Source organism: Lithobates pipiens, unplaced genomic scaffold (assembly GCF_037356315.1).
Source record: "Lithobates pipiens isolate NorthernLeopardFrog02 unplaced genomic scaffold, aLitPip1_a1.2 Scaffold_23, whole genome shotgun sequence".
NCBI classification, from domain to species: Eukaryota; Metazoa; Chordata; class Amphibia; order Anura; family Ranidae; genus Lithobates; species Lithobates pipiens.
This window is the reverse complement of record NW_027507785.1, coordinates 277290013-277312878: the sequence shown is the minus strand read 5'-3', so window position 1 is coordinate 277312878 and position 22866 is coordinate 277290013. Positions and strand designations below refer to the sequence as shown.

At 40.6% G+C, this 22866-nt stretch overlaps 1 protein-coding gene across 1 annotated transcript; it reads left to right on the top strand.

Moving 5' to 3' along the window:
- Positions 1-8: 8 nt before the first annotated feature.
- TCEANC2 (transcription elongation factor A N-terminal and central domain containing 2) lies at positions 9-20295 on the top strand. Its single transcript, XM_077453286.1, has 4 exons — positions 9-147; positions 8449-8590; positions 12317-12510; positions 19870-20295. The coding sequence occupies exons 1-4, from the start codon at positions 40-42 to the stop codon at positions 20056-20058; spliced, it is 633 nt and encodes a 210-aa protein (XP_077309412.1). The 5' UTR covers positions 9-39; the 3' UTR covers positions 20059-20295.
- Positions 20296-22866: the final 2571 nt, after the last annotated feature.

Sequence of the window (22866 nt, the reverse complement as noted above, 5' to 3'; positions counted from 1 at the left end):
GATATCCAGCGTGAAACGCAAAGTAGCAATACAAACAACATGGACCGGTTCCTCATCAGAAACCCAAAACCGCAGGCCAGGGACGAGAAGGGTCCAGCTGTGAAAAAGAAAGGTTCCATGGGCCAGGCCACCCTGTTCTCCTTGAAGGTGATTATTAATGCTGGCTACAGGCACTCCTGCTAAACCTGTGTTCTTTTCTAAAAAAAAAATGTCTGCACGCCTGAGTGTAACATAGGCCTTGTTCACTTTGGCTTCAGCTTGTATGATATCTGTGGGGGGTGGGGTACACGTCCCTATCTGTGTTCACAGCAGCTTTGTTCATGCTTTTAATCCTTTCACTGCCAGAACCAGTTTTTGCATTTTTTTTTTTTGCACACGTTTAAAAACAATTTTAGGCCAGAAGATTAGTTAAAATCCCCGAAACGTATATTTATTGAAAGCAGAGACCCTGGCAAATGAAACAGTGGTGAGGTCCAATTTGGGGCTGAAACAACTAATCGATTAATCGATTATGAAATTAATCGATTATGAAATTAATCGATTACTATTTTCATAATAGATTAATCGGCCAGTAACAAAATGGGGTTAAAGTTAATGAGTCTGATGATATTTACCAGCTTGACCCTTTAATAGTAAATACACTATATCTCTCCTCTAATAGTATATGCACTATATCTCTCCTCTAATAGTATATGCACTATATCTCTCCTCTAATAGTATATACACTATATCTCTCCTCTAATAGTATATACACTATATCTCTCCTCTAATAGTATATACACTATATCTCTCCTCTAATAGTATATACACTATATCTCTCCTCTAATAGTATATACACTATATCTCTCCTCTAATAGTATATACACTATATCTCTCCTCTAATAGTATATACACTATATCTCTCCTCTAATAGTATATACACTATATCTCTCCTCTAATAGTATATACACTATATCTCTCCTCTAATAGTATATACACTATATCTCTCCTCTAATAGTATATACACTATATCTCTCCTCTAATAGTATATACACAATATCTCTCCTCTAATAGTATATACACTATATCTCTCCTCTAATAATATATACACTATATCTCTCCTCTAATAATATATACACGATATCTCCCCTCTAATGGTATACACGATATCTCCCCTCTAATGGTATATACAATAGATCCCCTCTAATAGTATATACAGTATCTCTCCTCTAAAAGTATATACAGTATATAGCCTATAATAGTATATTTCTCCTCTAATAGTATATACAGTATATATCCTCTAATAGTATATATAGTATATACAGTATATCTCCTCTAATCTCAGAGTGGATTAGATATTTCGCTCCCAACCATATAGTTGGTTATTTATATTTACCACTGCATATAGAGATATTTAAGAATAAATTGCCTTTTTTTTAAAACTTTACATATTAACTAAATTATACACCACACTTTTTTTTAAGGCTATTAACCGATTAATCGAAACAATAATCGGTCAACTAATCGATTGTGAAAATAATCGTTAGTTGCAGCCTTAGTCCAATTTTGTCACTATATGGTTGGTTTGTCAGGTGCAGATTTTCAGTAAAAAAACCAAACAAAAAACCCACTAAAGTTAGTTTTGGGGCACAGATGCAATATATCACACACAAAAAAAAAAAAATTGGGTTACACCAAGTAAGTTGATACTCGGCATAGCTTCAGTCAGTTCTGCAAAAAACTGTAGCTGCTGACTTTTAATAACGAGACACTCACCGGTCCAGGGATTCCGCACGATCCCCACCCAGGCCAATTCTTCACCACCTTCTTGCAGCTTCACAGCTGGCTGCCCACTGCACATGTGCGAGCTGCGCTGCATTTTAAAAGTCCCACAGTCTTCTGGGACCTATGATGCATCCCAAAAGGTTGCTGCCGGGGAGGACCTCTGCGCAGATCACCAAGGCAGTGCAAGCAGAAGTGTGAGTGGGTACCTGTAAAACCAGGTGACTGGAGTGAGCATGCATAGGGCCACGGGACCGGTCATGCTGCGACCAAGCTCCGCACACCACCGGCTACAAACCTAGCTATAATCAGTGCAGGAGGAGTGGGAGAACACCCGAATCGGGTTGCAGACCACCCGGAGACTGCCATGCAACATCAGAAAAGGCAATACAAACCAACCCCTTGGGCAGACTCCTTCTCCCAAGATGGCGCCGGGTAAGCAGGACACACAAGGCGGCCTAAGCAATAAACAGCCTAGCTCACCACATAATGCAGATCCCTCTCCCAGAGCAGATATGAGGGAACCCTTCTCCTCCCAGTCATCAGGGGAACATGAGGTGGATCATGAAGCTGAATCTCCTTCCCTGTGTCCCAGAGCGCCCCTGGAGCTCCCAGAGCAGGCAGGCTCACCTCAGTTAGAATTCTTACCACTCCCTGGTCAGATCACTCACCTGTTAGATTATCCCTTCCAGACCTGTGGAAAAAGCCATATCCCTCTCTGTAAAAACTCAATGCAACCTTATTAAATGTCCCGGGACTGCTAACGGAGATAGAAGCCGATATACGCTAATTTCATAGGGAGAATTTGTCCTCGGCCATGTCCCTGATTATAAATTGGGCAGCCCACATGGCCACTATTCATGGTAAGTTATTAAAAATAACGGCCAGACTCAAACGATCCAGAGACAGTACAATTATACAACAAGTGACGGAATTGAATGACCTACCGTGTGAACAAAGAGCATCGCCACTGATAGATATTAGGCATAAAATTAATGGGGCCAGACTGGCATTAAACTTGAGTCTCGCCACTCAGGCAGAAAAGCGCAGACGGTGGTCACAACACAGATATTACAGGATGGGGGACAAACCCACCACGCTATTAGCACAAAAACTAGTTCCCCGCCCCTACACACCAGCATTGCCTAAACTTAGACTAAACAACGGGCAGTCGAGTCAGAACCCAGAACGCATTATTACAGAATTTACCAAGATTTACTCCAAATTGTACAGCGACCCAGCAAAAGTGGGACAAGGTAAAATGGAAGAGTTTTTCAGTAATATTTTGCAATCTTTCCATGCCCAAATTGACGCAAGAACACTCGGAACTAATGGATAAAGAATTCTCAAATAGAAATAGGACAGTCTATAAAAAGTTTGAACCCTGGGCCCAGATGGGTTTTCAGGACAATACTACAGGAAATTTCAAGAGGTCTTAACCCCGCGTCTCTGTACGTTTTTTTTATTTTATTTTTTTTTATTTTTTATGCAATCAGACAGGGCACAGGTCTTCCAGCACAGAAAAACACAGCGTATATACACGCAATACTGAAACCGAGAAAAGTTCACGCAAAGCCCTTGATCCATCGCCCAATCTCGTTGATAAATACAGATTTAAATATTATGACAAAAATCCTGGTGGATAGGTTGAACTAATTTCTTGCCAAATATATCCATCCGGACCAGCGGGCTTTGTTCCTGGGCATCGAGCGACAGACCAAACTAGAAGAGTCATAGACATTTCGGCAATTGACTCTGGCTGAGATGGGAAAGGACCAAGACAGGTACATACACAAAGCATTCGATTGCTGGTCTTGGGATTACTTTTTTTTTTTTTGTCCTGGCCCAGGTGGGTTTCGGATCAAACTTTATGTCCACATTGCAAATCCTCCACAGCTCCCTGACAGCAGCTTTATTGACAGATGGCTACTTTTCTAACACCATTGCTATTTAAAGGGGGGGTGCGTCAAGGATGCCCACTGTCCCCATTACTCTTTGCCTTGGCCCTAGGACCTCTAGCAATAAAAATTCATACCTCCATTGCTATTCAAGGAGTAGAATGTGGTAATAGTGAACATAAATGCATCCTTTTTGCGGACGACATTTTGATGTTGGTTTCAATCCATATCAGCACCCTCCCCAACTTATACACCATACTCAAGCCATTCACCATAATCTCGGGACTCCAAAATAAACCATGATAAGTCACAGGCTATGAATATTTCACTGGGGGAAAGCGCACTCTCCATCCTGAAACATTTCTATAACTTCATATGGCAGGCAGAAGCTCTCTCATATTTGGGTATTAATTTCATCCTGTCCTAGAGCACATTATATTCACAAAATGATCCTACATTATTTAAATGCATAGGAGTTGATCAGGCCAGGTGGCTGCTCCACCCGATGTCGTAGTTTGGCCGACTGTATTCAGTGAAGATGAATGTAATTCCAAAAGTGCTATATCTGTTTCGCATGTTGGTGGCACTGGTCCGATTGGACTTGAGCATATTTCAGACTAAACTTCTATCCTTTATCTGGAGAGGTAGGAGGCTTAGGGTGAACAAGCATACGTTATTTACACCCCCCCCCCCCCCCGAGAAGAAGTAGGCTGGGGGTCCCAGACTTACAAAAATATTACTATGCAGCACAGTTGGCCCACATAGCCAGATTCCACAGTACGCAGCTCCACCCAATCTGGATGCAGATAGATGCTTGTGCCTGTTGGGAGAGATCAATTACCTCTATCCTTTGGCTATCACCCAAGGAAAGGTCCCCAATTTTATGCCCAGGTCTCTCCACCTCTTTGAATATCCTGGGACAGATTGACAAACTCTCATAAATTTAAATCCAAGCATTCCCCACTGGCTCCTATTCTTGGAAATGAGAACTTCACCCAGGCCTCACCCCCAGAACATTTGAATGGTGTTGCCTATAGCAGACTTATGCGCTCATAAGGGAATACTGAGAAGAAGTGTACTAGTAGAGAAATACCAAATGCCGACCTCAGAGTTCTTCCTAAATACGCAGCTAACATACTTGAATACCATATTGCAGAATTCTGATATAACTACTATGTCCCCTATGGAATATTTGTGTCAGTTTGATAAAATCAAGGGATGTACAGTATCTCTGAAAATTTACACTGTTTTGGCATACTCCTCTGTAAATCTAGAGTATATAGCAAGATGGGAAGCAGACCTACATGAAAGTATTGAGCTGGAAGAATGGCATACAATAGCCTAAGGGGCCTCAAAATCCATCATAAACACATCTATGATAGATGCAAATTATAATGTAATACTAAGATGGTACATGGTCCCGGCAAGACTGGTTACATTTATCCCGGGGGTGTCTCCCTTATCTTTCTGTAGATGCTAACAGCAGGGAACGATGCACCATGTGTGGTGGCAGTGCCCTAAGGTGAGGCTGTACTGGACTAGGATGTATAACTTTATTTACACTCTCACCCAAGTAAACCTTATCAAGTCCTCGAGACAGGCACTGCTGGGTTGGAAGTTCCAGAGACGTCTCATAGCGTTTATATTCATGGCAGCAAAAATTATAATAGCGAAATCTTGGAAATCGGCAGTAGTGCCGTTCGACCAGCTCAAATGCAAACTTTCCTGGATTATGCTCATTGAACGTATGACAGAAAGCTTAAACGATAGAATGCAGATGTTTGAGAAAATCTGGGACCCGTGGGTCCGGTATGTGATGGGGGACCCCCGATCTATGCCAGGGTAGAGCGGCCTCAGGGTGGCTGGAATTGGTGAGCAGGGTCGTTCTTTATGTCTCCTTCCTTCTTTCTTCTCTCATTCTTTATCCTTTATATCTTTAACCCTATATGAACTCTGATATAAAATGAGGGTCCTCTTACATACTCCCTGACAAGCCTAGATTGGGGACTACTCCCTAGCCGGGGTCCTCAATTGGGAAGCCAAGGGAAGGGATCTCTTTGTTTCTAAGGGTAGACTCCTTTCAGGGAAATATCAATATTCAGCATATCTGTACATTACTGAGTGTCATAAGCTGATTGGTAATTTGAACTTATGTGACATAATGCTTTATTCGTCAAAAATACATGAAGATTGAGAAGCATTTTGATAAAGTTACATTTTAGAATAACAAATACAGGGGTCACCCCATAGAGATATGGAAAATGGCAACAATATCTTCAGCAGAGACCTCAAATTGAAGAAACATACATTAAAAGAGATAATATTCCGATCTGCAAATGTTTGGATAAATATACATTATGTTTATATTTGCTGCTTTACGCATTCATTACAAACACTTTTGTACTATTTTATTGTGAAAATGCCACCTGTCTGTTTTCATCCAATTCGCAATACGGATGGAAAATTGGGTCTCCATCCATCTGTATTTCACAGATAGGATCAGATAGCAGCGGCTGTCAGCTGATATGTCACCGCTGACATCCACCGCTCCATATGGCTGAATGGCGCATTCGATCGAGTCCACCTGATAAACTGATAGGCGGACCTGATCGGAAAGCCCATGTGAAGGGGGCCTGCAGGTCATCAGTTTAGAGTTAGTCATGGCCCTGGAATTTTTGCTCTCTCTCTAACGTGTGGCAATATATGTGTATGTGAATAAATAAATAAATAGATGCGGCGCTACCTAAAATTGCATAAATATAAATGAAAGTGAAATGTCCAAATAGGACTAAAGTGCCAGTGGGATACTACCCCACTACCGTGATAAATGGTGAAAATGCGAATGAAGCATATATTGAACAATAAATAAAATTAAAACACTGCATATATATTCCAAATAAATACAGGAATGCAAATAAAGTGTAAAAATATGTGAAAAGATGTGAAAAAAATAAATATATATATACCAATCAAGTGACTGTGTGCAAAAATGCAAAAATAGCAAGTGATTGTCCACAAAACCATGCACAAATATTTATAAACTTTTCAGAAAAAACACAAAGTCCATGCAAAAAATGTAGAAGTGATTTCCAAAGGTGACAATCCACTGCAAACTTCAGTGCCTATTGTGTGCACCACCTATTTCCCCCAGCCTCTCACCTCCAATGAATGGCAAAAAGGCGCTGTATGTAATCAAATTGCTGCTAAATCCTCATCCATCCAGCCTCAGTATTTTACCGCTGTTAGTGTATCGCTGTATAGCGCTGTGTGCTAGCAGTTGTTATTCTCCCAATTTCTCCAAAGGTATCCAGTAAGTATGGAATGGAAGAAGACAAAAAGCCCTATTTGTCTTCTTCCATTCCATACTTACTGGATACCTTTGGAGAAATTGGGAGAATAACAACTGCTAGCACACAGCGCTATACAGCGATACACTAACAGCGGTAAAATACTGAGGCTGGATGGATGAGGATTTAGCAGCAATTTGATTACATACAGCGCCTTTTTGCCATTCATTGGAGGTGAGAGGCTGGGGGAAATAGGTGGTGCACACAATAGGCACTGAAGTTTGCAGTGAATTGTCACCTTTGGAAATCACTTCTACATTTTTTGCATGGACTTTGTGTTTTTTCTGAAAAGTTTATAAATATTTGTGCATGGTTTTGTGGACAATCACTTGCTATTTTTGCACACAGCCACTTGATTGGTATATATATTTATTTTTTTCACATCTTTTCACATATTTTTACACTTTATTTGCATTCCTGTATTTATTTGGAATATATATGCAGTGTTTTAATTTTATTTATTGTTCAATATATGCTTCATTCGCATTTTCACCATTTATCACGGTAGTGGGGTAGTATCCCACTGGCACTTTAGTCCTATTTGGACATTTCACTTTCATTTATATTTATGCAATTTTAGGTAGCGCCGCATCTATTTATTTATTTATTCACGTATTTTTGGTGTTGAGATCACCGTTCCTTTTGCTGGCTGCTTCCTGTGTATGGAAATTTATTCAGTTAGGCCGCGTACACACGGGCGGACTGTTCGCCCAACTTTGTCCGCTGAACAGTGTTTGGGCGGACAGTCCGCTCGTGTGTGGGCTTTCAGCGGACAGTTTCAGAGGACAGTTTGACGAACAAGGTTTTTCGGAAATTCCGTAAAACTGTCCGCTGAAACCTTGTTTCAGCGAACAGTCCGCTCGTGTGTAGGCTTGTTCGTCAAACAAAGTTGCGTGCATGCTCAGAAAGGACTTTCACGCCGAAAGTTATAATGCAGTGTATAGGACGTCGTATTTTTCGTCCCGTCGTACGTGCCGTTCACGTCATCGCGCACGGTTTCAGCAAACTGTTCGTTCGTCGTGTGTGGCCATGTCCGTCCATGCTAATTTTGAGCGGACTGTTTGCCGAAACTGTTTGACGAAGTTGGGCGAACAGTCCCCGCGTGTGTACGCGGCCTTAGTCCTATAGTTAACTGCTAGGTGGAGCGCATTAGTATTTCTTTAAATATATGTGTATGACAAGCAACATTTATGTGCATTTATGTTTGTGTGTGCATGCATGTGGGGGTGGGGCAGGCCCAAAATATTTTAACTTGGGTGTAACTTTATTTTTTGACCCCCCTTTTTTTGCTTTCAGTAAAACTTTCATTATATCACATAGGGGACTAAAAAGTATAATATTTTAAGACAGGTTCTCTTTAATGAGACATCAGAGGTCTACTTTTTATCTAATTATTGCTTACTAATTATGCTAGATGCCTTCTACCTTGTTGTTGTCTTTAGCGGGTGGTGGTGCTGGAAGATATAAAGAGATGGAAATGTATTCTGGAGCTGCCCAGCCAGACTAAAGAGAATCTCATGGAAGCCTTATCACAACTGAAGAAGAAAATTCCCTCCGAAGAAGTAATACGAACAACAAAAATCGGTAAACCCTGTAACTGACAGAGCTGATTTGACAAGATGCAACTCCTAGGATCATTGTAAAGTAGTCACACATAAGTGTTTTACAACAATGGGCTTCTCATGTGGCCTCTTACAACCTGTAAAAACATATACATGGTATTCTTTGACAAGAAGAACCTTTTTATTTATTTATTTATTTATTTGTTCTAAAAAAATATTATTTGATGCTATGTGTCCCAAATGGGAAAACATCCAAATCATTCCCTTATTAGACAGGAAGTGAGGATAATCTTTTCAGTGGTGACACACTTGAATGTTACAACCCCTGTCAGGTTTTTGTTGCTTACTTGAATAGATTTTTTTTTTTTTTTTTTTTTTACTTCCTGTGCCCTAACATAAGGAGATTGAGAAGAGATGCAGACAGCAATTAAAACATCAGTGTAAGTTCTAACCATTCTCACTCTTTATTAAATGTAAAAAAAAAAAAAAAAGTTTTGTCCTAAGTTCCATTTCAAACATTTTGATTACTGTTATGCCCATACACACGGTCGGATTTTCCAACAGAAAATGTTTAATGGGAGCTTTTTGTCGGAAATTCTGACCGTGTGTAGGCCCCATCGGACATTTTCCATTGGAATTTCCGACGCACAAAATTTGGGGTCTGGGTCTCAAATTTTCAGACAACAAAATCCTTCATCAGAAATTCTGATTGCGTGTACACAATTCCGAAGCACAAAGTTCTACGCATGCTCGGAATCAAGCAGAAGAGCCGCACTGGCTATTGAGTGGCTATTGAACTTAAATTTTCTCAGCTTGTCGTGCGTGTTGTATGTCACCGCGTTCTTGATGTTCGGAATTTCCAACCAACTTCGCGTGACCGTTTGTATGCAAGACAAGTTTGAGCCAACATCCGTCGGAATAAATCCCATGGATTTTGTTGTCGGAATGTCCGATCGTGTGTATGCGGCATTAGGCTAGGCATAGACAGACAGATATCCCTCCAAGATGTCTACCTCTTATTTGTAGTGCTGGGGCCTGCCATTGTTGCTCAGACTAAAGCAGTGTCTGTGTCTGCCTTCCTTTCCTCTACTCATTGGGAGCCAGCATGCACAGAGACATATTCACTGTTGACTCTTAGGTGGACCCCTACATGGCCAAATCTTACTGAAGACCTAACGCCTTGGGAAGGGATTGAGCCATGTAAGGCCAGCCTATAGGTTTTTCTTGTTATGTTTTTGCCTCTACAGGTTTGTTTTATGTGTTGGGGGAAAAAAAGGACAAGTCATCCCTTTTCCACTCCATAACACCACTTCACTTCTCTGCTATTTCTGATAAAAGGAAATTGACACTGGCAATAGGTATTAAAGTACTTGAAAACCAGCACTATTAAAGCCAATAGCAATGTAGCACATAGGATTTTTTTAAAACTCAAATCACATTGACGTTTATAAAAAAATAAGTTATGTACTTTTGTACCTTTTTTATTTGATGGTCACATGACCACACAGCTCCCTTGACGTTTTTCTTCCCCATACTGAGGGTATGTCTGTACAGCAAGCATCTGTTCAAAGAAGAAGTATGTCCTCTATTTGTGTACACCGATTTCAGTTACAAGTTATAAGCTGCTGTCATGCAATACAGGAGGGTTGGGCGGCGAGATGGCAGTGAAGCTGGCTATGGAGATAAAAGCTTTTGTGTGTTGACACAGTGTTGCATCTCTAAGGACAGATTTGCAATCTAAACACACCAGCATGAATCTGCTTCTGTGATTGGCGTGGTCAGAATGAAGCAAGAACAAAGGAGAAATGGCAAGATCATCTGGTATTTCAGAGCAAATTTAACAAAAACGGCCTGAAAACAGACACATATATTCCGATCTGAATTTTTGGGGGTAATATACGCTTTTGGAGATGATTTGGTCTTGTATTTAAAGCTCCAGGCTCCTTCAGGAAAAAAAGTCAGCAGCTACAAATACTTTTAGCTGCTGAATTTTAATATTTGGACTGCAAACATTAAATTTATTCTCGCTGGAGATGGGATGCTTGAGGGGGGATATGATGGCGATCTACAAACACCTCAATGGGGATCCCACCATAGGAAAAAACTATTCAGTCCTAGGGAGTGTATGAGGACACGGGGCCACACATTGAGACTGGAGGAGAAGCAGTTTAACGTCAAACTGTGCAGGGGGTTCTTCACTGTCAGGGCGATAAGGATGTGGAACTCTCTTCCACAATTGGTGGTGGCTGCGGGAGTGTGGATATTTTTAAAAGACTCTTTGATGTATATCTTAAAAAAACACAACATACAGGGATATGGAAAATTATTATAAACACTGACACGCTTACACCTTACACACAGGTTGGACTGGATGGACTATTGTCTATTTTCAGCCTTCCCTACTATGTAACTATTTAGGACACTTACCTGTCCAGGGATCTTCACCCAAGCTGTCAAAACCAGGTACCTGTTTCCCACCCCCCCCCCCCCACCCAAATAAGCGAAGCAGCCCCTTTTGGGTGGCGCTCTGCTTTAAAGAGTAACTCCAGTTTTGTTGAGAAAAAACATTCCCATCTGGGTGATCTATGTACATTGCAAGGATTTTATCAAACTCTGTTGCAGATTCCTACCTTTTTGTTACTCTGAAAAAGACATTCTGTTTCTCTGTGTCCATGTGGTAAGTGAATCTGATGTTAGTGGTTTCATAATCCTCAATCGGCTGCTGTGCCTGCAGGGTCTGTATCCCTTTAGACTAGAGCTGCATGATTAATTGTTAAAGAATCAGAAGGCTCACAGCTGACACCTGTTATAAAAAAAACAGGCAGCCTGCCAACTTTATGACAGCATTGCTTGGACAGAGATAAGGAGAAACATTTTATAAAATTTTGTCCTTTTTAGATCAAAATATGGTAATTAACTTCTGTCTGTAAATGAGGGAAGTTTAACCACTTAATAACAACCTTTTTCTGACACTTGTTTAAAAGTTAAAATCAGTATTTTTTGCTAGAAAATTACTTCGAACCCCCAAACATTTTTTTTTTTTTTTTTTTTTTTTTTTTAGCAGAGACCCTAGAGAATAAAATGGCGTTTGTTGCAATATTTTATGTCGCACTGTATTTGCGCATCAGTCTTTCAAATGCAATTAAGTAAAGTTAGCCCAATTTTTTGTGTAATGTGAAAGATGATGATATGCCTTGAGAATCGTGAGAGAATCACGATTTATTCTAAGCAAATACATTGTGATTCTCATTTTGGCCAGAATTATGCAGCTCTACTTTAGACGTGATTTCCTATTGGGAGCATCACACAAAAGATGAAATTTTTATTGCAGGGGATGCCACAAATCTGACTTGTATCTTAGTGCAGATTTCTGGGGAAATCAGTGAGCCATTCGCACATGCAGGAAATGACATATCTGGGGGGCGTTCTGTACACCATCTGTGATTCCAGGTTGCCATATTGTATTGCGTTTTTTCCAGAAAATTACAGTGCTGCAGATTGAAAAGGAAAGGACATTTTTTATAATGTTCAATTACAATATGACTTGTGTCGCAATTGTAAACGCTATATTATTTTGTTTTTATTGCTATTTTTTTTTCCCTACAAAAGTGGAGTTACCCTTTTAAAAACAACTGATTGTGATATTGATTGTCTGAAATAGATTTATCTCTCGGCTGCAATTCAGTGTTGTATTTAACATCCGTGTAATGTTGTTTGTTATATGTAATTATCTTTTTCCTTCTTTCAGGCGAGGCCGTGGAGGGCCTGCAGACACACTCTGATAGTGAAGTATCTGAACTAGCTAAGGAAGTTTACTCACAATGGGAAACATTTTTAAGAGAAAACCGTTGCAAACCCACCATAGAAGTTAGAAGTGATGCTACTACAGAGAAACTACGTAGCAATGCAAGGCGAATGTTGTGTGAAGCCCTAGAAAAGGAGGTAAGGAGCCATCATCTTCATAAAAATACAACCCCAATTCCAAAAAAGTTGAGACGTGCGTAAAAGCTACATAAAAATAGAATGCAATGATTTGCAAATCTCATAAACTCAGATTTTATTCACAATATAAAATAGCATATCAAATGTTTAAACTGAGAAAATTTACCAACTTAAGAAAAAAATAGGGTCCTTTTGAAATTGGCAGCAACACATCTCAAAAAAAGTTGGGACAGAGCCATGTTTACCATGGGGTAGCATCCCATCTTCCTTTAAAACCCTGTAAACATCTGAGAACTAAAAAGACCAGATGCTGGCATTTTGTTCTTATGTAGATTTTACACAGCATCACAACTTTTTTGGCAATGGGGTTGTACATATATGTATAATATGTGTGTGTGTGTGTGTGTGTGTATGTATATATGTATGTATGTATGTATGTATATATATATATAATATTATAATGTGTATGTATGTAGCAGCAACACTTTTGACAAAGTGTCCGCTATATGCAAATTTTAGTTTTTTCCTCAGAACAGTAAAGGGGTTCTGAGGGTTGATTGTGCAGGTTTAACTTTGGCCTCAGTTTGGCTGGGCTGTGTTAGGGTTCTGTCTGGTCATGTGTACAGTTAGGTGCACATGACAGGACCAGAACCAGGCCTGGTTGGATGCTTTGGGTATCAGCATTCCTCGGAGCCAATCGGTGGGTGAGTCTGGCCCGGCTGAGGAGTCTGGAGAAGGGTACTTAAGAGGCTGAAGTCACGTGTTCATGGTTCGTTCGTTAGGCCTGAGCTGCCTGTTCCTGAAGCTGGACCGGGTAGCCCCGCAAGGGGTCCCGGTCACAGGAGCGTATGCCGCTCCGCAACATGGTCAGTTTGACTAGCCCCATTAGACCCGCATGGTCTGGGGCAAGGATCCATCTGTTCCCGAGTCTCGGAACCGGCTGGTCCAAGGCGCAGTAACTGAGGGAGGATTCAAGGCATCCGGGTGTGCTCTCAACTTGGAGGGGCGCCGCAGCCCGTGTAAGTGATCGGGGGAGGACTCTTTGGAGGAGGGTCAACAAGCTGGCATCCCAAGAAGTGCCTGGTTGCTGGGTTGTCAAGGACACTAACGGATCCACGCTTTTCCAGTACTGCCAAGGAGACCAAGAACATTCCAGGTACTGAGGAAAGGTTCCTGTTCACTTTTGGTTGCAAATTTGTTCAAGGTTAGAGACTTTGCAAATTCCGGATTAAAGTGCTGACTGCCATAATCTCTGGCTAGAGATTTGTTCAGCTTTGAAGTGCTCAGCTGCGAGTGGCTACTCTCTGGGTTGTAGAGACTTTCTAGTGATCAGCAGTTCAAGGTGCCTGAGTTTCTTCACCCTTGCCCTCTGTTCCCTTACGAGACTGAGTTTGTTGGATGTTACCCCTGCAAATAAAAATCTTTCTAAAGGACTTCTATGGTGTCAGCGTCCAAAGTTGTTGTCTACTAACCCTGGGAACCCCTAGACATTGAAGAACAAGCCAAGCGGAGGTAACCAGTAAGCACAAAAGTCAAGGTCGCCCCATTGAGCGTTTTATTAATGACAGATAGTACAGCTTCTGCTGTACTTCCGGCCTCCTCCAGGTACGAAAGCTGCAGGTCTCATAGATTGAAAAACTAGTGTGCTTTATCCACCATCCTCCAATTTTGCCCATTGAGGATTCCAGGTATTTTGTGAACAAGTCAAGGAATTCACAGCTGTGAACTGTCCTGTTTCAAATCTTCTGTTTTAGCTGTACTAGCACAGTATAAAGGTATCCATTTCAAAGGTGTATGCAAATGCTGACACCTGGTAACACTTTGTTTGTTTAATTCTGGATACAGCATGTATCAAATGCATTGCATCAAATACTAGAATAAGTATGGATGAGTACCGTATGTCAGTTGGGCACAGGTATTCATAACTCTCACTGTTTTGCACATTTCACTCACTTCACCCTGGAACACTAGTGTAAAAGTGCTGAAATCTCACCACATGTACTGCAAGGCTTGTGCTATCTAATCGGTCCTTGGAATACTGTTAAATACAATAGCACTGCACATCATATGTCCTAGAAGAATTCCAGCTGCTACTGTTTTGCTGTCAGCCAATGCAAAAGTGCCAGAAATACCAAACCTTTTTAAATGGAAAAATGTTAACTATGAGGGGGGAAAAAGTATTTGATCCCTGCTGGTTTTGTACATATGCCCACTGACAAAAAGATGATCCGTCTATAATTTTAATGGTAGGTTTATTTTAAAGTGAGAGACAGAATAACAGCAAAAATAAACTGATATATATCAGTTAAAGTGAGTGCTCCTAATCTCAGCTTGTTACCTGTATAAAAGACACTGTCCACAGAAGCAAACAATTGGAAGCCCAGAACTACATGGAAGAAGCTTGTCAATGATCTCAAGGCAGCAGGGACCATAGTCACCAAGAAAAAAATTGGTAACACACTACGCCGTGAAGGGCTGAAATCCTGCAGCGCCTGCAAGGTCCCAATGCTCAAGAGAGCACATGTACAGGCCCGTCTGAAGTTTGCTAATGAACATCTACATGATTTAGAGGAGAACTGGGTGAAAGCCTTGTGGTCATATGAGACCAAAACCTAGCTCTTTGGCATCAACTCAACTCACTGGAGGAGGAGGAATGCTGCCTATGACCACAAGAACACCATCCCCACTGTAAAACATGGAGGTGGAAACAATATGCGTTGGGGGTGTTTTTCTGCTAGGGGGACAGGACAACACTGCATCAAATGAACAATGGACATGGCCATGTACTGTCAAATCTTGGGTGAGAACCTCCTTCCCTCAACCAGGGCATTGAAAATAGGTCGTGGATGGATAGTTCTGCATGACAATGACCCAAAACACAAGGCAACACAGGAGTGGATCAAGAAGCACATTAAGGTACTGGAGTGGCCTAGCCAGTCTCCAAACCTTAATCCCATAGAAAATATGTGAAGGGAGCTGAAGGTTCCAGTCAGTCTCAAAAGCTTAATGACTTGGAGAGGATCTGCAAAGAGGAGTGGGACAAAATCCCTCCTGAGATGTGTGCAAACCTGGTGGCCAAATTCAAGAAACGTCTGACCTAAGTACTAAGTCATGTTTATGTGTATCCTAAGATACAAGTCAGATTTCAGGCATCCCCTGTAACAAAAATTTTATTTTTGGTGAGATACTTTCAATAGGAAAACAAACAAAGATTTGGGGGGGCATGCCCTAAAAGATGCATTAAAAATGGTGCAGCCACAAGACCATAAAACGGAACAAAATTTTACAGCACAAACCTGCAAAAAATGACATAAATCCTCAGAGGCTATTTAAAGTGGTTGTAAACCCTTACAAACCACTTTGACCTACATGTAAGCCTAGATTAAGGTTTACCTGTAGGTCCAAGAAATATCTCCTAAACCTACACGGTTTAGGAGATATTTGCCAAAAGACAGGTACCACTGTCTACGGCGCGCCGCTGTCAACGGCGATATGCCGCGAGTGGCGGTTCACGTGCGCGGGAGTGACGTCATCGTGGCTTCGTCGAATGACAGCGGCTGATCAGCAGGACCCACCAAGAAGATGGATGCTCCAGACTACAGGGGACAGCGGTGACTTCGCTGGCTCCTGTGTCAGGTAAGTGACACATAATGGACTACTATGCGATGCATAGTAGTCCATTATGCTTTACCTTTGCAGGGAATCAAAGAGGAAGTAAACCCATCAGGGCTTACTTCCTCTTTAAAACACCTGAACATTTTCAAAAAATATGGGGATTTGATCACACAATATGGTGCTTAAGCCCACTTACTGCGACAGAGTACCCCATTATTAGTGGGTCCTACGCTATCCATAGAACGGAAGATCCTGCATCACTGAACCATGGGAGAAATACACTCCTCTATATGGGAGAACTAAAGGAGGACTCCTATAACACAGATGGATGCTAATAAGAGGCATTGATGTGGGAGTGGGGTGCTCCTGCCCAAAAGGATTTCCATAGGAAATCCCATCTGGATAGGATGCAGGCCCAGTGGCTTTCCTCATTAGAGTCCTACAGGTGCACAGCTGATTGATAATTATGAAACCACTCCCATTAGATTCACTTGCCACATGGACACATAGGTCACCCAGAGGGGAATGTTTTTTCCTCAACAAAAGTGGAGTTACGCTTGAAATGTCCCCTTACTTTCTCTCACTTCTTGTTATGTCTTCAGGAGAAATTTTTTTTAAATGTATCTAAACCCTTTTTTAGAGCCCCTGTCAGGTTTTATTGTTCTCTGGGGAATCGGTAGTGAAATTTTCCCTCAATCCCGGTTCTGGGAGTAATCTTTTATCAGACATATGAAGCAAGCAAAAATCTGTCACAGGGAAACACCAAGAAAAGACTCATGGAGGCTCTAGCATTGTATTTTGTAAAACAGTCTTACTGGTTAGATCATCAGATGAAAATACAAGAAAGAAAGCCCAAAGGAACCAAATGCAGCCATCACATCTAAGAATTGGTGAGCTGCAATATAATATAATATAATGTTAGCTTTTGGGTTTAATACTGCTTTAGGCCTCTTGCACATGATACTCCTGTTTGAGTATCTACTTTTAAAGATATATATTTTTTTCCCTTATGTATTTGTGTGTATTTCTGCGCATTTTTGCGTATATATATATATATATATATATATATATATATATATATATATATATATATATATATAATGTGTGTGTGTGTGTGTTCGCACACATGCACGTTTTTGCGCAAAAACGCATTCTCGCGTTCTGCACCATATATGAATGGACATTACATGAGGTGTAAATATAATTGTGTTTTTTTTTTTTTTTAAATGTACTTAAGAATGCACGGTGCTTTTTTACACGCCTGTGTGCATAGGCACATTACAATTAATGGACTGTATTTTTAGCTCAGTAAAAAAAAAAAAAAGAAGCTGTACTGAGCTTTTTCAAGCTGCATTTGTCTGTTGCTCAGTAAAACCTGTCAGGAATTCAAATCCTTCCCCACTCTATCTACAAAAACCTATATATAACATGTTGCTAATAGCAAAGAGGTTTTTTTTTTTTTTTTTTTTTTGCTAACTGGGGGTTTTAATCGTTTCTTACTGTATCGAAAATTAAAGGGTTTACATGGCTTACATCAAATGTACAGCTTTGTTTCACATCCTACTTACACTTTCGTGGTTCTTCATTGTGCCATGTGGTTCTTTTTGCTGGGCCCAATGTCACAAGAGGACACAGCAGTGACATTGGGCTCAGAGAAAGGAGCCACGGCACAGAGCCAAGGATTTGGATATTACTGGAAGTGTTGAACATAAAGTTTCTTTAGGTTGGCTGTATCTTTTGAACAGGTAGCAGGTCAGGTAAGTATTATTATTATTATTATTATTATTATTATTCAGCACTTCTATAGATCCAACAGTTTGCTCAGTGCTTTTTAATGTTGGGGCAAACTGTACAGTTACAATAGAGTTCAATACAGGATGAATCTGTAGTAATCTTCTAGTGCAGGTTCTACTTAGCTGCATTTTTTTTTTTTTTTAAGAACAAGTTTTATTAGGTTTTTAAAGACAATCGTATATATACAGAAAAATACCAAGCAAGGGTTAGTACAGGAGGATCAATGAGACAAAAGGCCATTATCCTTTTTGATGAAGCTACAAAGATCTATTACAGACAGTTGTGACATTTCTTAACAAATATACGGCGAATTAAAGACAAATGTAAGTGCAATGTGTCATGGACTTGGAGAATAGAACACCCATCATCTCTATTACTTCAAGTGGTTAAGGAGAATGTAGGAGAAAATAAATAAAAGAAAAGGATGGAGAGGAGGAGAGGGTATCCAGTCAGAAGCTTGACCATTGAAGGGTTTGTAACCCTAAATTATGCTTTGCTGCCAGCCCCCCAATTTAGGCTGCCATCCTGCATTGTATAAGTGTGTGTTAGAATCAATGCCTCTAAAAACGTTTTACTGCTATCTTCAGGCCAGTCACGTGTCTCCCAGCCACTCTGAAACTCCTATCCCTTTGCTACAGTGGGAGGAGCTGATGTCAGCCGAGAGTCACGTGACCACCGAGCTGGCTGCTCTGCCCCTCCCGCTGTAGCCCTGGATTGGAATAGCAGAGCAGCTGGGAGTCACGTGACAGGCCTGAAGATGCAGCACAAAAAGGAATTTAGAGGCTTTGTTTCTAACAAACCCTTACACCATGCAGGATGGCAGCTTAAAAGCGGGGCTGGCAGTATTTTCAAATAAAAAAAAAAAAAAAAAATTTTTTTACTAACAGCAGCAGAAGGGGGGCAGAGACACAGACTCCTGAGCTGGCAGGCAGGGAGGAGAGGGGGGAGAGGACAGGGAAGCGCAGGGAAGAGAGACAAGGGATGACGGAGGCACGTAAACTGACCACAGTGTCAGGGCTTAGCAACCATGGTAAACCATGGTCAGTTTACAGAGGGGGGGACAGAAACTATCAGGATCAGCCAGGTTTTTTTACAGTTTTTTTTTTTCAGGGGGGCAGGTTAGACAGCACAAATTAAATCCAGTTTTAGTAAATCAATCCCAGAGACATGGATGGATGGGAGAGTTTGCTTTGAATACTAAAAATGAATTAAATAGTGTTTTTGGTTTGTGGTTCTCAGATGCAGTGAAGATCCGCTTTTAATGTTCTTGGTTAATGGCAGGAACAGATTATAAGTGTATCTGCGTTTTTTTTGTTATTACACAGCTACAGAATTTTTTATTTTTTTTGATTAACGTTCATAACAGCATTTAGACTACCAAAGGTAAGTTGAAAGACTTTTAGGATTGCCTATGTATTAAAAAAAAAAAAAAAAAAAAACAACTTAAATTTCTATAATAATAATTTTACACAACTCAAGACTGCCCTTTACACAAACTAAGCTGGTGGTGGGCAGGACTATCCTGCGGCTTGCAAGTCATCCCAGTGTAAGGCTTTATGCAGATTGGTTGCATGGTATTAGCTGTTCCTAGCCATGGCAATGGAGAACTTGGAATGCTGTATGGAGTGAAAGTGGCCAGGGCTGGACTAAAAGCTAGTGCTTGTGGACACTGCTAAAGTAAAAGTGACAATGTTGTAATTTCTCAAAAAACAGCCTAGCATTGTCACCCTCTAACAGGAAATGACATACAGCAGAATCAAAAGGTATGTAGTAGGATTTGCAGGGAGAATAAAAAAATGAAAATATACAAGGGGTTAACTTTTTATGCTAAACGGATCCACTCCTAACTTTTGTCTATAGGTGTCCTTTTTGGGATATGTGACCTAGATCAGCAAAATAAGAAAAAGTAGAGTTCACTATGTCTGTCTTTTTTTTTTTTTTTTCAATCAGGTTGGCGACTCTTTGGCTGAGTGTATTGAACGTGAGGTCTTCCACCAAAGTTCCCGTCTGATCAATGTTCACTACCGAAGGACGGTTCGCACTCTGGTGTTTGCTTTAAAGCACAAGCCAGAGATGCGATCACAAGTGAAGGATGGACACTTACCTGTCAATCAGTTAGTGCAGACTCATAAGAAGTAATATGCTGCGATCATAAGGCCTGAGCATGGCCTCAATTATCGTATTCTACAAACATATCTGACCAGATACAGGTGGCTCTCGGGTATCCTGCACACAGTATAGGAGGATGATCTGATCAAGTCGACATTTTTAATAATGAGATGAATTCCTAGCCAATGGACAATACATATGGAACTCTATGTAGTATTTATTTTTTTACTTTTTTACCATAGAATAAAAATGCTGCTTCATCTTAAAGGAGGATATGTTTGGCTTTTATTTGTTTAATAGTGGTTTATTAAAAAAGGTAAGTGATGGATGATGTGTAACATGATATACTTATGTTTTGTGGGTTTTTTTTTGTTTTGTTTTTTTCATCATTACATCAGTATAACTAAAGGAAAAACTTTTTGTTTTGGATAGAGTGGAGAGGGATTAGAAGTCCTGTTTGCCATTATCTTTAAAAGTAAAGAACATGTAAAATTTTGGGTTGTCCCCAGAAAAGTAATAGAGAGGACATTTTTTAATGGGGACCTGGGGGTCCCCAAGGAATTCCCTTAATTTGCAGGAATTTCCTCACTTCCTGTTTGGCTATGGTACAGGAAGTGAAAGAAAAACTCCAAACTGGGACACAGATGGCGAAAATATGACTAGGGTTATTGCTCTCCCTTACTCTATCCAAAATAAAAAAAAACTATTTTGCCTATAGTTCTACTTTAATGCTTATGAGAAAAAAGGACACATGATACTGTATATTAGCTGGCACTTGGTTCTGTAATCATTGTTCCTCAGTGCCAAGTTGTTGTTATTTGGTAGCATAATTAAACTTCAGTGGTGGCATGTAGAAGAGTAAAATACCAATGGGGTTGATTTACTAAAACGGGAGAGTGCAAAATCTGGTGCAGTTCTGCATAGAAACCAATGGGCTTCCTGTGTTGTGTGTGTGTGTGTGTGTGTGTGTTTTATTTTATTTTTATTTTTTTATCAAAGCTCAGTAGTTCCCTCCACCCCTCCTTCCAGCCTGTGTACGTATCTTGCTTCTTCTTTTTTTTTTTTTTTTTTTTAAGCAAAAATGTCCAGCCCTGCCTCCCCATGCATGTCAATTGCCTTAGGTGAATAACGCGCCCACTGTGCCTCCTAAGATATGCATGTCACATATCCCAGGAGGCATGGACTTTCATTTGGGAAGGAAGGAGGGGGCATGCCTATTGGTGCATCATCAGGAGGCCCGCCAGATGAACCCGGAATAGCTGCAGACCCTTTTGATGACATCAGAACAAACATGGTGGTGTGGGACAGAATGGTGGTAAGGTATCGGGGTATGAGAGGATCTTATTGGGACAACGTTTGATTTCCTGGATGGGTGAGTATCTCAAATATGCAGATACGTTCTTCAAGTAAGTGGGATTGAAAAAAATTAAAAAGGTGGGGTGGGTTGGGTTCCAGGTGGAGATCCACTTTAAACATATAGCACAATAGGCAAAACCAATGGTTCCACTAGACAATATAGATACTATGATAAATGTTAAAATATGTAACTGGAATCTGGTACATTTTGAAGATTCTAGTCTGTTCCATGTGAGACAAATAGAAATAAGTGAGTACAAAGATCCTGGATGATTTACAGTAAAAGTCCAAAAAAAAAAAAAAACCTTGGGTCTGCCTCCTAAGTGGCTTCTGTATCAGAGAGTGACCCATCAACGTCTGACGAGGTCTACTGTGCAGGCTCAGCCAGGATAGAGATGACTTCATTTGGAGGTGCAGGAGATGCCTGCTTGCTGCAGTCATCCAATATATGTCAGAATATATCTGGGATGGGGGAGCCAGGGTTAGTTTTAGAGAAGGGGCAAAAAATGCTACTACTTTTGTATGAAAAGGAAAATTACACCTCTAGTTGCCCTCACCCCTCAGCTACCTCTACTTCCCTTTAAAGCAGTCACAGTGACTAGGATGCTGTGCAGACAGGAGCAACTAGCTCCTATAAACATGAACTTTGTCTTTCCTTCCTGTGATCCTCACTGGTCCATCACTGTAATGGGTGACTGCCCTTACAAAAGGTGAGGCAAGGAAAGGGCAGACCAGAGCCTAGGACCGCAGTAACTGGTCACTGTTTATATAGCCTCTTCTTTTTCTTAACAGGTAAGTGGCTATTTCCTAATATATGCCCAAGGGTTTGCTTCAACAGCTTTCCCCAGAAAATAATATAATATCCTTGCTATTCTATTTCTCACAATAGGCATCAAAATTGTTAAATCTAGATATAATAATAAATATGAACCAATCAGAAACCAGTTGTTACTTTTTCTGATTTAAAAGAAAACGTGATTGGTTGTTAAAGACACGAACCTTCCTTTCTTTCTCTTTTGATAAATGAGTGTTTCCACAGCCACTTCATAGGTCCTCATATTTTTTTACTTTTATGACTCCGTGTTTGGTGGGGGGGTTGGGGGAGGAATCAAATCATCAAGTCTGTTTAATAAACTATAGAACAAAGTTTGGAACTAAACTAAAAGTAGAACTATAGGCAAAACTTTTTTTTTTCCATTTTGGATAGAACAAGGGAGGGTTATGACCCTTGTCAGATTTTTTTTTTTCCATCTGTGTCCCATTGCGAAGATTTTCCTTCACTTCCTGTCCCATAGCCAAACAGGAAGTGAGAGGAAATCTTTGCAAATTTAAGGAAATTCTTTGCCCCGGTCACTAGAACTAGTGTCCCCATTGGAAGATTTCCCTCTTACTTTTCTGGGGACAACCCAAAATTTAGAATTTTCGTTTACTTGCAATGATGGTAAACAGGAAAAATACAGAGGGTGAATCTCCCCAACGGGG